Here is a 14710-nt window from a genome sequence, read left to right as displayed (position 1 = left end):
GGTACACGTGACGATAATAAACCTAATCCTTACCTGCTGATCACAAAGTTAAACTAATCTCCTCTGCCTGCACGTGATCTATATCTCTCCATTCCTTGCATTTACATCTGAAAGTCTCTTAAACGCCACTATCATATCTGCCTCCACAACCACCACCCCTGGCAGCGCATTCTAGGCACTCACCATTCTCTGTGTAAATAACATATTGGCCCGAACACCTCCTTTAAACTTAGCCTCTCTCTGAAATTGGCCATACAAGTAGATAGAGCCAAACCTCCGTCCGCTATATGATCTTTGGATTGAGCGGTAAACAAGTTGTACCGAATGCTTGCCTTCGTTCGTCAGGGCATTGAGTATAAGAGTCAAATATATAAATATATTTATATTATGGTATATGGACACACTGATCTGTTTTGTAGTAAATGCCTACTATGTTCTGTGTGCTGAAGCAAAGCAAGAATTTCATTGTCCTATCAGGGACACATGACAATAAACTCACTTGAACACTTGAACTTGAGGAAGTCACAATGTAGCTTTATAGACCTGATCAAGTTGCATTTTGAATATCGCATGTAGTTCTGGTCGCCCAATTACAGGAATGATGTGGAGGCTTTGGAGAGTGCAGAGGAGATTTACCAGAATGCTGCCTGGATTAGAGGGTTTCAGATACAAGGAGAGATTGGACAGACTTGGATTGTTTCCTTGCGAAAGTCATAGGTTGATGAGAAACCTGATACAAGTTGATAAATATGAGAGGAGTAGAGAAGGAAGACAGACAAAACTTTTCTCCCCTTGGGTGGAAATGTCCAATGCTGGAGGGCGTAGCATTAAGGGAAGAGGGAAAAGGTATAAAGGAGATGTGCAGGACAATTTTTTGTTAAATAGGTGTCTGGAATGTGCTGCCGGGGGTGGTGGTGGTGGAGACTGACACAAGTGGTGTTTAAGAGGCTTTTGGATGGGCGCATGGAAGTGCAAATAAGAGATTTGTTTAGTTTATTGTCACGTGAAAAGCTTTTGTAGTGTGCTAACCAGTCGGCGGAAAGACAATACATAATTACAATCAAGTCGTCCACAATGTACAGGATAAAGGGAAATAACGTGAAGCGTTTCGTGCAAGAATGAGGGGAAGGCAGGAACACGGTACTGATTTTAGATGATCAACCATGATCATATTGACTGGATGCATGGCAGATGCAGTATAATGTGGATAAATGTGAGCTTATCCACTTTGGTGGCAAGAACAGGAAGGCAGTTTATTATCTAAATGGTCAGATTAGGAGAACGGGGGGTGCAACGAGACCTGGGTGAACTTGTACATCAGTGACTGAAAGTAAGTATGCAGGTACAGCAGGTAGTGAAGAAAGCAAATGGTATGTTGGCCTTCATAGCAAGAGGATTTGAGTATAGCAGCAAGGAGGTCCTACTGCAGTTGTACAGGGCCCTGGTGAGACCACACCTGGAGTATTGTGTGCAGTTTTGGTCTCTGAATTTGAGGAAGGACATTTTTGCTATTGAGGTAGTGCAGTGTAGGTTCAACAGGTTAATTCCCGGGATGGTGGGACTGACGTATGACGAGAAAATGAATGGACTGGACTTCTATTCACAGGAATTTAGACGGATGAGAGGGATCTTATAAAAACATATGAATTCTTAAAGGACTGGACAGGTTAGATGCAAGAAAAATGTTCCCAATGTTGGGGGAGTCCAGAACCAAGGTTCACAGTTTAAGAATAAGGGGAAGGTCAAGAGGCAGTTAGATATAGCTCTTAGGGCTAACGGAATCAAAGAATATGGGGAGAAAGCAGGAACGGGGTACTGATTCTGGATGCTGGCTCGAAGGACCGAATGACCGACTCGTGCACTATGTTTTCCATCCCGTCATGTCAGTTTCCTCAACTCTACTCCCTTCAGTCCCTCCCCTCAACTCTCCTCCCTTCCCTCAACACAACTCCCCTCCCATTTCCTCAATTCCAACACCTTCCCCCTCCCCTCTGCTCCCCCCCCTCAACTACGTCCCCCTCCCTCAACTCGGCTCCCTTAAAACAGCAACACAAGTAGACAGAGTGGTAAAGAAGGTGAAAAAGCTACTTATCTTAACTACTAAACCAGGTTCGCTTCTTAATAAACAGACACCACACAAACTGTTTGGTAGACCAGTTCAAAACTTTACTTAACATCGGCCGATGGAAGGGAGGGAGAACTCCAGTCAAGTGACCAACACAGACACTTGACTGTCCTCAGCCACCTTCCCTTAACAACAGAATTACATTGCCTTAAATAGGGTTTTTTTGTCCCCTTATCACATTCCACAGACATTAGTCATGGTCAGAGGTACTGGAAAAGGTTTCCACAGAATGCATCACATCAAACCTTTTTTTTTACATGGTACAAGATATACTAAAAACATTGTCCATTTGTTTTATCTCCAAATAGACCACCCTAGCTCTTTTCGCTGCTTCCTCTGTCATTTGGTCCCTCATAAACATAGGTCATTTGGTTACCAAGATGTGACTATCTATTTCTCTCTTCCTTTATTGCCTCCTCCCCCATAAACATTGGTCATTTGGTTTATGGCATCTTACTTCAAAGATATCTCTAGCTCCTTCTCTCTGCCTGTCACTTGGGAGACAATGTTATAGGATTTATTATCTCACACACACCGCAACCTAAGGCAAGCCTAATTTGACACTAAATATAAGCTGTAAGCTAGCCCAGAAACCAATTTAATATCTTCTTATATTTTTAACTAAAACTCGGCTTCATCAAAGGCACACAATATGCTTGCCATCATCCATTGGGGCATTGTGTACAAGGGTCAGGAAGTCACGTTTCAGCTTTATATGCCTTTGGTCAGGCCACATTTGCAGTATTGGGTGCAGTTCCCGTCCCCCCACCCCATTACAGGCTCGAAGGGCCGATCGGACTACTCCTGCAATGTTTCTACAATGTGCACTAAAGTCTGATCAAAGATAGTCCACAGGTTTCCAATGAGGTAGATAGTAGTTCAGGACTGCTTCCTGGTTGTGGTAGGATGGTTCAGTTACCTGATAACAGCTGTGAAGAAACTGTCCCTGAATCTGGAGGTGTGTGATTTCACACTTCTATACGATTTGCCGAGTGGGAGACGGGAGAAGAGGGAGTGGCCAGGTTGCGACTAGTCCTTGATTATGCTGCTGGCCTTGCTGAGGCAGTGTGAAGTGTAGATGGAGTCAATAAAAGGGAGGTTGGTTTGTGTAGTGGTCTGGCTTGCATCCACAATTCGCTGCAAGTCCAGGTTCCAAACCAAGTTGATTCTAAACCAAGCTGTGATGCATCCCAATAAAATGTTTTCTAAGGCGCATCTAGAAGTTGGAGAGAGGTGTTGGTGACATGCCGAAGTTCCTAAGCCTTCTAAGGAAGTTGGTGTAATTTGATGACCTTTGCTTCAATATGGGTGGTCCAGGAGACGTTGAAGTCTCCAACCATCTCTACTCCTGCAGCGTCAATGCAGACTGGGGGATATGTCGATCACTATCTCCTTTGTCTTGCTGACATTGCGAGAAAGGTTGTCTCAACACCAGTCACAAGGTTCTCAATCTCCTTGGTCTTGGCATCATGTACGGACATCAGACATCGTGCACCGAAGGGCCTGTTCCTGAGCTGTTGTTGTGTACATCATTCTAGTTAACCTCCTTTGCACCCTTTCCAAAGCCAAGGAGGATGGGGGAGGAACTAGAAATGCACGCACATCCCCAAATGCGGCCTGACCAAAGTCATATAAAACTGCATTGTGACTTCCTGACTCTTGTACACAATGCCCCAACGGATGAAGGCAAGCATATCGTGTACCTTTTTACCGCTCTGTCTACTTGTGTTCCTGCTTTAAGGGAGCTGAGTTGAGAGGGGGAACGGAGTTAAGGGGAGGGGGAAGGTATTGGAATTGAGGGGATGGGAGGGGAGTTGAGGGAAGGGAGCAGAGTTGAGTTGAGGGAGGGTAGTTGAGTTTTGGGCATGGGAGATGAAGGGTTTGGAGGCGAGTTGAATTGAGGGAAGGCAGGAGAGTTGAGGGGAGGGGCTTAAGGGAGTAGAGTTGAGGGAACTGAGATGACGGAATGGGAAACATAGAAACATAAACAACAGGCGCGGGAGTCCGTCATTCGGTCCTTCGAGCCAATATGATTGGGTCCTTCGAGCCATTCAATATGATCATGACTGATCATCCAAAATCAGTACATCGTTCCTGCTTTCTCCCCATATCCTTTGATTCCATTAGTCCTAAGAGCTATATCTAACTCTCTCTTGAATATATCCAGTGAATTGGCCTTCACTGTCTTCTGTGGCAGGGAAGTCCACAGATTCACAACACTCTGGGTGAAAACAATTTCCTCATCTCAGTCGTAAATGACCTACCCCTTATTCGTAAACTGTGACCCTTGGTTCTGGACTCCCCCAACATCGGGACCATTTTTCTTGCATCTAGCTTGTCCAATCCCTTAAGAATTTTATATATTTCTATAAGATCCCCTCTCATACATCTAAATTCTCGTGGATATAAACCCAGCCCATTCATTCTTTCATCATATGTCAGTTCCGCCATACTCTACGCTGCATTCCCTCAATAGCAAACTTGTCTTTCCTCAAATTCAGAGACCAAAACTGCACAAAATACTCCAGGTGTGGTCTCACCAGGGCCCTGTACAACTGCAGTTGTTCCTTGCTGCTATACTCAAATCCTCTTGCTATGAAGGCCAACGTGCCATTAGTTTTCTTCACTGCCTGCTGCACCTGCATGCTTACTTTCAGGCACTGATGTACAAAGATCTTATAGCGAAGCAAGATGGGTTACTCTCACGCAAACGTGTAGTACGCTCATGGGCGGATTCATGGGCGATTTTATGACTCATTTTAGCAACCTGCCTCCGCCATCTTGTTCCGCCATCTTGCTTCTGGCTAAAGATTGGATCCGCAGCGGGGAGAGGGAGTGCGCGGCCCGGGGAGAGGGAGTGTGTGGTCCGGGGCGCGGGAGAGGAAGTGTGGGGCCCGGGGCAGCGGGAGAGGGAGTGCGCGGCCCGGGGCAGCGGGAGAGGGAGTGTGCGGCCCGGGGCAGCGGGAGAGGGAGTGTGCAGGGTCCGGGGCCCGGGGCAGCGGGAGGGAGTGTGGGGCCGTGGGGCCCGGGGCAGCGGGGGAGGGAGGGTCCGCAGCACGGGGTGATGTGAGGGAGTGTGGGTCCCGGGCAGGTGGGGAGAGGGAGTGTGGGGTCCGGGCAGCGGGAGAGGGAGTGTGGGGCCAGGGGAGAGGGAGTGTGGGGGTCCGGGGCAGCAGAGGAGAGGGAGTGTGGGGGTCCGGGGCAGCTGGGAGAGGGAGTGTGTGTCCGGGGGCAGTGGGAGAGGGAGTGTGGGGCAGGGGAGAGGGAGTGTGGGGTCCGGGGGCAGCGGGAGGGGAGTGTGGGGAGGGAGAGAGGAGTGTGTGGTCCCGGGGGGGAGAGGGAGTGTGGGGAGGAGAGGGAGTGTGTCCGGGGGTGGGAGAGGGGTGTGGGGCAGCGGGAGAGGGAGTGTGGGGCGGGGCGGGGGGGAGAGGGAGTGTGGGGTCCGGGGCAGCAGTGGGAGATAGGGAGTGTGGGGGGGCAGGGGAGAGGGAGAGGGAGAGGGAGTGGTGGGTCCGGGGGAGAGGGAGTGTGGGGCCAGGGGAGAGGGAGTGGGGGAGGGAGGCGGGGCGGGGAGAGGGAGAGCGGGAGAGGGAGTGTGGGGGAGAGGGAGTGTGGGGTCCGGGCAGCGGGAGGAGGGGAGGTGCGGCCGGGGCAGCGGGAGAGGGAGTGTGGGGTGCGGGACAGCAGTAGAGGGAGTGCGCAGCCCGGGGCAGCGGGAGAGGGAGTGCGGGGCGAGGGGAGAGGGAGTGTGGGGCCAGGGGAGAGGGAGTGTGGGGTCCGGGGCAGCGGGAGAGGGAGTGTGCGGCCCGGGGCAATGGGAGAGGGCGTGTGCGGCCCGGGGCAGCGGGAGAGGGAATGTGTGGTCTGGGGGTGGGGGAGGGAGAGGGAGTGTGTGGCCAGGGGAGAGGGAGTGGGGGGGCCCGGGGGAGCGCGAGAGGGGATAAGGACTAGTGTGTGTGAAATTGCGGGGAGGTTTACAATGTTTCTTATTTGCAATGTTTCTTATTTAATGTGTCGCGTCTAGTCTGAAATAAAGTTCATTATTGGATCAGAATATAATTGTGTGTGTTATATGATTATATACATTTATATAATTTCCATGTATGTGTGTTTATAAACATTTTATTCTTTAACAAGAATTAACAGAATTATGAACTAACAGAATTATGAATCTAACCCTATATCACACACAAAAAGTTCCCCCGCAATGTCAATTACCCTGCGAGTCGGTCGGTTCCGGTTACTACAAAATCAAATCAAACACTGTTTGTGAGCCATTTAAAAAGAAATGATTTAAAAAACATTAAAAAAGACAATTACCAGAGTCAAATTTTATTCTTGACAAGAAGTATGAACTGACAGATTTATGAATCTAACCCACACAAACTGTTGCCCCGCAACATTGATTACACTGCGAGTCGGGTCGGATCAGGTAGGCTCAGGTTGCTAAAATGGGCGTGGAAAAATGCTCAGGATCCCCTCCATAGCGTACTACACGTCAGCCCATTGCATTTCGCAGGAGTAGCCCATCTTGCTCTGCTATAAGATCTTTGCTGATGTACAAGTTCACCCAGGTCTCGTTTCACCTCCCCTTCTCATAATCTGACACATTTAGATAATAATCTGCCTTCCTGTTCTTGCCATCAAAGTGGATAAATTCACATCTATCCACATTATACCTGCCCTCTCACCCAACCTATCCAAGTCACCCTGCAGCCTCCTCACAGCTCACACTGCCTCCCAGCTTTGTGTCATCCGCAAACTTGGAGATGTTACATTTAATTCCTTCGGCTAAATCTTTAATATATATTGTAAATAACTGGGGTCCCAGCACTGAGCCTTGTGGCACCCCACTAGTCAATGTCTGCCATTCTGAAAAGGACCTATTAATTCCTACTCTTTGCCTCCTTTCTGCCAACCATGTCAATTCTTTACCCCCAATACCTTGTGCTCTAATTTTGCACATTCTTTTGTGGGACCTTGTCAAAGTCTTTTTGAAAGTCCAGATCCACATCCACTGGCTCTCTTATCCATTGTACTTGTTACATCCTCAAAAAATTCCAGAATTTTAGTCATGATTTCCCCTTCATAAATCCATGCTGACTTTAATCGATCCCATCACTGCTTTCCAAATGCACTGCTATAACATCTTTAATAATCGACTCCAGCATCTTCCCCACGACTAATGTCAGGCTAACTAGTCTATAATTCCTCGTTTTCTCTCTCTCTCCTTTCTGAAAAAGTGAGGTTTCATTAGGTGCCCTCCACTCCCCAGGAACTCACCAATGCATCCACTATTTCTAGGGCCACCTCCTTGAGTACTCTGGAATGTAGCCCACCAGGCCCTTGAGATGTATCTGCTTTTAGTCCCAACTGTTTACCTAACACCATTTACTGACTAATGTGGATTTCCTTCAGTTCCTCCCTCCCACTAGATCCTCGGTCCCGCAGTATTTCTGGAAGATTATTTGTGCCTTCCTTAGCGAAGACAGAACCAAAGTACTTGTTTAACTGTTCTGCCATTTCATTGTTTCCCATGATAAATGTTCCTGTTTCTAACTGTAAGGGACCTCCATTTGTCTTTACTAATGTTTTCCTCTTCACATATCAATGGAAGCTTTTACAGTCAGTCTTTATATTCCCCGCAAGCTTTTTTTCCATGCTCTATTTTACCCCTCTTAATTAACCCCTGTGTCCTCCATTGTTGAACTCTGGCCAATTATATGCCTCTTCCTTGGGTTTAACACTATCGCTAATTTCCCTCGCCTTCCCTGTTTTATTTTTACGCCAGACAGGGATGAACAATTGTTGTAATTCATGAGGGTAGTTGAGGAAGTTGAGGGATGGAAGTGGGTGGAGGGGAGGGAAGTGGTTGAGGGAATTCAGGGTGAGGAGGGGAACTTGAGGGGAGGGAAGGGAATTGTGTTGTAGTTGAGATGAGAGCAGAGGGGATAGTTGTTGAGGGGAGTTGACTTGAGGGAGGATGGAGTTGACAGAGAGGAGGTAAGGGAGGGGAGAGTTAATGGAGGATAGTTGATTTGGGGGGAGTTGAGTTGAGGGAGGAGAGAGGTGAGTTGGAGGAGAGGAGTACATTTGAGGAGAGGGTGGAGATTTGAATTGAAGGAGTTGAGGGAGTGGGTATTGAGGGGAGTTAAGTTGAGAGGAGGGGCAGTTGAGGGAGGGAGGGAAGAGTTGAGTTGAGTTTGAGGGATGGGAGGTTGAGGAGGGGGAGTTGAGTTTGAGGGATGGTAGGGGTGAAGGAGGGCAGGATGAGGAGGGGGAGTTGAGTTTGAGGGAGGGTAGGGGTGAAGGAGGGCAGGATGAGGAAGGGGAGGTGCATTTGAGGGAGGGAAAGGGTGAGGAGGTGGAGATTAGTTTGTCGGGGTGATTAGGCCGAGATTGGAGCCAGGGCCTGGCCTGCCGTTCACTACCCCTGTTCTTCCTCCCACAGAAAGGTGCAGACGGAGTCGGCCACGGGCAGTGTGGGCAGTAACCGGGTGCGAACCACCCTCACCATCTGTGTGGAGACCATCGACTTCGATGTTCAGGCCTGTCTGCTGAGGGTGAAGGGGACCAATATCCAGGAGAATGACCACGTGAAGGTGAGGGACGGAGGGGTAGTGGGAGAGTGAGGTATGGGTAGAGGGAAGTAGAGGAGAGAGGGGAAGAGGGGGAATGATTGAGTTAACGTATGATGAGTGTTTGACGAAACTGGAGTTTAGAAGGATGAGGGGACACCTAATTGAAACTTACCAAATAGTGAAAGACCTGGATAGAGTGGATGTGGTGAGGATGTTTTCACTTGTGCGAGAGTCAAGGACCAGATGTCACAGCCTCAGAATAAAAGGACGTATTGTTGGAAAGAGGATGAGGAGGAATCTTCATAGTTAGAGGGTGGTGAATCTGGAATTCATTGTCATGGGTGGCTGTGGAGGCCAAGTCATTGCGTATTTCTAAGGCAGAGATTGATTGATTCTTGATTCGTAAGGGATAGACAGAGTTGACGTGGATAAGCTTTTCCCACAGTAGTTGACGTGGATAAGCTTTTCCCACTTAGAGTAGGGAAGATTCAAACAAGGGGACATGACTTGAGAATTAAGGGACAGAAGTTTAGGGGTAACATGAGGGGGAACTTCTTTACTCAGAGAGTGGTGGCTGTGTGGAATGAGCTTCCAGTGAAGGTGGTGAAGGCAGGTTCGTTTTTATCATTTAAAAATAAATTGGATAGTTATATGGACGGGAAAGTTATGGAGGGTTATGGTATGAATGCAGGTGTATGGGACTAGGGGAGAATACGTGTTCGGCACGGACTAGAAGGGTCGAGATGGCCTGTTTCCGTGCTGTAATTGTTATATGGTTATATGATAAGGGTGTCAGAGGATTCGGCCAGAAGGCAGAAGAATGGGTTTGGGAGGGAAAGTTCATAATGTTTGGGACAAACACCTGTCATTTCTTTATTTGCCTCTGTACTCCACAATTTGAGATTTGCAATAGAAAAAAAATCACACGTGGTTAAAGTGCACGTTGTCAGGTTTTAATAGAGGCGCTATTTTTCTATATTTTGGTTTCACCATGTAGAACCAGTTTTCTCTTCAGCATATAAAAGGCATGTTCCATTGGATTCAGATTAAGTGATTGACTTGGCCACTCCAGAATTGATCATTTTTTAGCTTTGAAAGACTCCTTTGTTGCTTTAGCAGTATGTTTGGGATCATTGTCTTGCTGTAGAATGAACCGCTGGCCAATGAGTTTTGAGGCATTTGTTGAACTTGAGCAGATAGGATGTGTCTATACATTTCAGAATTCATTGCGCTGCTACCATCAGGTGTATCATCAATGAAGATAAGTGAGCCAGTACCTTCAGCAGCCACACATGCCAAGTCCATAACACCCCCACCACCATGTTTCACAATGAGGTGGTATGCTTTGGATCATGGGCAGTTCCTTCTCTCCTCCATACTTTGCTCTTGCCATCACTCTGATATAAGTTAATCTTCGTCTCATCTGTCCACAAGACCTTTTTCCAGAACTGTGGTTGGTCTTTTAAGTACTTCTTGGCAAAATGTAACCTGGCCATCCTATTTTTGCAGCTAAACAGTGGTTTGCATCTTGCAGTGTATCCTCTGTGTTTCTGTTCATGAAGTCTTCTGCGGACAGTGGTCATTGACAAATCCACACCTGACTCGTGTTTCTGATCTGTCGGACAGGTGTTTGGGGATTTTTCTTTATTATAGTGAGAATCCTTCTGTCGTCAGCTGTGGAGGCCTTCCTTGGCCTGCCAGTTCTTTTGCGATTAGTAAGCTCACCAGTGCTCTCTTTCACCTTAATGATATTACAAACAGTTGATTTTGGTAAGCCTAAGGTTTAGCTGATGTCTCTAACAGTTTTATTCATGTTTCTCAGTCTCGTAATGGTTTCTTTGACTTTCATTGGCACAACTTTGGTCCTCATGTTGATAAACAGCAATACAAGTTTCCAAAGGTGATGGAAAGACTAGGTTCTGAGAGCTCTCTTATACCTGCATTAAGGAGGCAATTAAACACACCTGAACAATTACACACACCTATGAAGCCATGTGTCCCAAACATGATGGTGCCCTGAGATGGGGGGGGGGACTATCAGGGCTCTCACTTAACTTTTTTCCCCTGTTGCCAGCCGGGCAACCTAGGCAGCTTTTTAGGTTGCCAAATGACAGTTTAGGTGGCCATTTAAGACGGCAGGCATGACGCATGCGATAATGTGCTCGGACGAAGTGTGTAGTTACCAGTCGGAATTATGCTCAATGAAGCATACACATATTATTTCTGCTTCAAATAAAGTCACAAACTAAACACATTATATATTGTGTTTGAATTGAATTCTGTCTTTACTTTGTGTACTAGTCATGTCTCTACTATTTATTTCATTCCCCTTACATGTTTTTCCTCTACCTGCTACATTTTTTGTAAGGTGTTCTTGAGACCCTTGTAAAGGCGCCCATAAATAAAATTTATTATTATTATTATTATTATATTTACCAATCAAGGCATGATATATACCTCAATGACATGCAGCAAAACTATAATACAGTATCTTAACAGTTTTTACACGTTGCAATGAATGCAATTTTTATTATTTCTTTCCACTTCCAAACAAAAATGTGGTTGGATTATTCAGCGTATGATCAACCTGTTTCACTAAATCTTGGACCATGGTAACATATATGATTAACCATGCACACTATAGATTGATGCAAGCATGTTTTCTGTGAAGGACCGAAAATTATCATGACATGGCCATAGCATGGGTCGTTATTGCTATTGGCACAGAAACACTCTCGCTTCCCACATAATTTATCCACAACAAAATATACAGGTTGCAAGGAAATTTCTAAAGGCATTTTATGATAATAGCTGTTAAAACCGACTATACCCATCTGACATTACACTAACTGACAAGAGATGCCCAAAGGACATAACTGCAGCAAATGTTCTTTTGGCAATATGTTTAAAGGTGTCAAAACGCCACATTACCGGACATTCAGATTAGATGTATGTGTTGTGAACAGCAATGAAGATACCCAGTTTGTACGCACCAGATTTTAAAAAAATGATCGAGAAACGCTGTTTCCATCACTCCCACTTCAGAATTAACGTTAAATTTTTAATAAAAATGTTTTACTTATAAGAAGCAATTGCACAGAGATAAAACATAGGCATCTAAAATTATACAATTATTGTACAGCTTCAGTTTTCACCTTATTACCTAAATTGTGAAAATGAAAAAAGAAAAGAAAGAAAAAGAAGAGAGAAAAGAAGTAGAAAGTGAAAAGATAGATTGAAGAAGAACAAAAAAAAATTCCCTAAACTACCAAAGCAGTGTAGCAGAAAAATATAGACATTTAAAAAAAAAAAAAAAAAAATATTGGCCCCTCGTCCCCCCCGCCTGCCTTAACGTTAAAATTTCAACTGAAATATCTCATGACCAAATTTGTGATGTATATGACCGACTGTAGAAGTAAAACCTGGATACATCCAACGTGAATGTTGCTCATTAAATAACCACAGTACTGATACTCCATATTAAGAGCATTGATTTGTCGTTAAAATGAATTCTGTAATAACGTGTCACCGGTAGCAGTGACAATTGAACACTGCGGTTTTAATGTTTCACCTGTTCACAATTTAATTAATCCATCTTTATGGATTAAAACAAATAATAACTTTGGGAATTAATACACATTTAATTGCATTTCATTATCAAACATAGTCAATGTTCGCTCTGAAGACATTTCCAGTGCAGTGGGGTCGGGTGAATCAGTGTGAATCAGTGCGGAATGGATAGATGGCGGGGCAGTGGGGGGGGGGGGCGGTTGGGAAGGCAATCGGTGCGGAATGGATGGATTGAGGCTGGGGAATTAGTGCGGGTTGGTTGGAGTAGGTAGAATTGTGAGGGGGGAGCGCAGGGGATGTCATTGGGGGTTGAATGGGGGGGATCAGTACGGGATGGATGGGGGGTTCTGTGCAGGGATCAATGGGTGGAATGGGAAGATCACTGCAGGGGAAGATCATGGTGGGGGGATGTACAGGATGGGGAGATCACTACGGGATGGATGGGGGGGGGGAGAACAGTGCAGGATCAGTACATGGAGGGGGAGATCAGTACAGGGATTGGGGGGGATGCAGGAAAAATGGAGGGGGGATCAGTGCAGGATGAATGGAAAGTTTAATGCAGGATGAATAGGGAGATCAGTGTAGGATGGATGGGGGTGGTGGCAGGAGAATCTATGAGGTGGATCGGGAGATCAGTGCAGGATGAATAGATGGGGGAGGGGGGGAGATGGGGAGGGGAGCACAGGGAATGTCAATGAGGACTGAACAGAAGTGAGAATGGGGATCAGTGCGGGATGGAGAGGAGGGGTCCCAGGATAAGGGGGGGTGGAGGGGGGCATACGAGAGAGAGAGAGAGAGAGGAAGGGGCAAAGGAGGTGGGGAGGAAGGAAGGTCAGCGCTCCTCAGACATCACCGGCATCATCGCCCCACTGCCTTGGCCGTCCATTTCCACCGCCAAGTGCTGCCGCAAAAGGAGGAGGCAGTTGGAATTTCCTCGCCACTGCCTTCCCTCCTCCGCCAGCCAACAGGAAGGTGCGGGGCCGAGCAGTGCAGGTGCTTCAGATGGCGGAAGGGGACCTCCCCCTTCCTCTCTCCCGGCCTCGGTGTACGGGAGGGGTTGTTTTGAAAGCGGTTATCGCCGTTGGTGGAGTGGCAAGCAGTGGTCGCTATGAGGGCGGGTGGGGTGAAGGAGGAGGAGATGGAGCCGCAGCCACTGTTGTGCGAGTCCCGTCATTCACTCCGACCCTCCGTCACCCCGCACCAACGATACTAGAGCAGACCCCACACTACAGCCGTCACCGCCGACACGAAACGTCACTTATTCCTTTTCTCCAGAGATGCTGCCTGACCTGCTGAGTTACACCAGTTTTTTGTGTCTATCTTCGGTATAAACCAGTATCTGCAGTGCCAAGCCGGGCAAAATGACACGGCTTTTAGGTTGCCCAGTGGGAGTTTAGTTGGCCATTGGCACCCTGGGCAACTGTTAATTTCGAGCTCTAACTATGTATAAACAGACCTGTAATTTATACATGGTGAAACCAAAAACCCTTTAATAAAATCTGACAAAAATGTGCACTTTAATCACATGTGATTTTTTTTCTATTACAAATCTCAAATTGTGGAGTACAGAGGCAAATAAATAAATGATGGGTCTTTGTCCGAACATTATGGAAGGCACTGTAGATAGATCGGTCATGATTGAATGGCGGAGTAGACGATGGTCTGTATAGCTTTATTCTGCCCCTCTAACATGAATTCATGATACAGGATTGGGCAGGCTGAGATCTAATCCAGGGGAAGTGTGGGGCTTATGTATAGAATAACAGATCTCTGGGAGCAGGTTACAGAACACCTGCTCTAATCCGGTGTTCAGGGGTGTGGATTATATATGGAATAACAGATCAATGCTAGTCTGACAGTCTCTCCCCTTCCTCTCCTTTCCTCTCTCCCTCCCCCTCCACACTACACTGCCACCGCCTTACCCTCCCTGCCTCTCTCCCTCCCTCTCTCCCCTCCCTCTCTCCCCTGCCTCTCTCCCCCCTCGCTCACCTTCCCTGCTTCCCCTGACTCTCTCCTCCCCCTCGCTCCCCTTCCTGCCCCTCGCTCCCCTTCCTGCCCCTCGCTCCTCTACCCCTCCTCTGCTCCCCTTCATCCCCAAAGATGGGAGCATACCACACTATCGAGCTGGAGATGAACCGTACGTTTACTTTGGCCAAGAAACAATGGGACAGCATAGTGTTGGAACGGATTGGTGAGTCTGCCGTGATCTTGGGGTGGGGCGGTTTGAGGGGGTAGGGAGGGGAGACAGGGCGAGGAGGGGGGACAAGAGTTCCAGAGACAAAAATCCAATGTCTGCAATGCGATAAAGGTGAATCGGATGGAGTTAGTCCATGCTCTCCACATCCACCACGTCACCTCTCCGCTGTCTACAAGTCAGGAGTGTGAGGGATCGCTCTCCGCTTGCCCTGAGCAGTTAGTCTGTGCTCTCCACATC

General features: G+C 47.2%; 1 protein-coding gene across 1 annotated transcript in view; it reads left to right on the top strand.

Moving 5' to 3' along the window:
• Window positions 1-14710, top strand: part of pelo (pelota mRNA surveillance and ribosome rescue factor) — a 46493-nt gene that overhangs the window by 1799 nt on the left and 29984 nt on the right. The window contains exons 3-4 of the mRNA XM_055666175.1: window positions 8577-8727; window positions 14377-14467. Of these exons, the coding sequence (XP_055522150.1) occupies window positions 8577-8727; window positions 14377-14467 (242 nt within the window). The remainder of the gene's footprint in view (window positions 1-8576; window positions 8728-14376; window positions 14468-14710) is intronic.

This window comes from Leucoraja erinacea, unplaced genomic scaffold, assembly GCF_028641065.1.
Source record: "Leucoraja erinacea ecotype New England unplaced genomic scaffold, Leri_hhj_1 Leri_206S, whole genome shotgun sequence".
Lineage (NCBI taxonomy): Eukaryota > Metazoa > Chordata > Chondrichthyes > Rajiformes > Rajidae > Leucoraja > Leucoraja erinaceus.
This window is presented reverse-complemented; position numbering and strand designations above follow the sequence as displayed.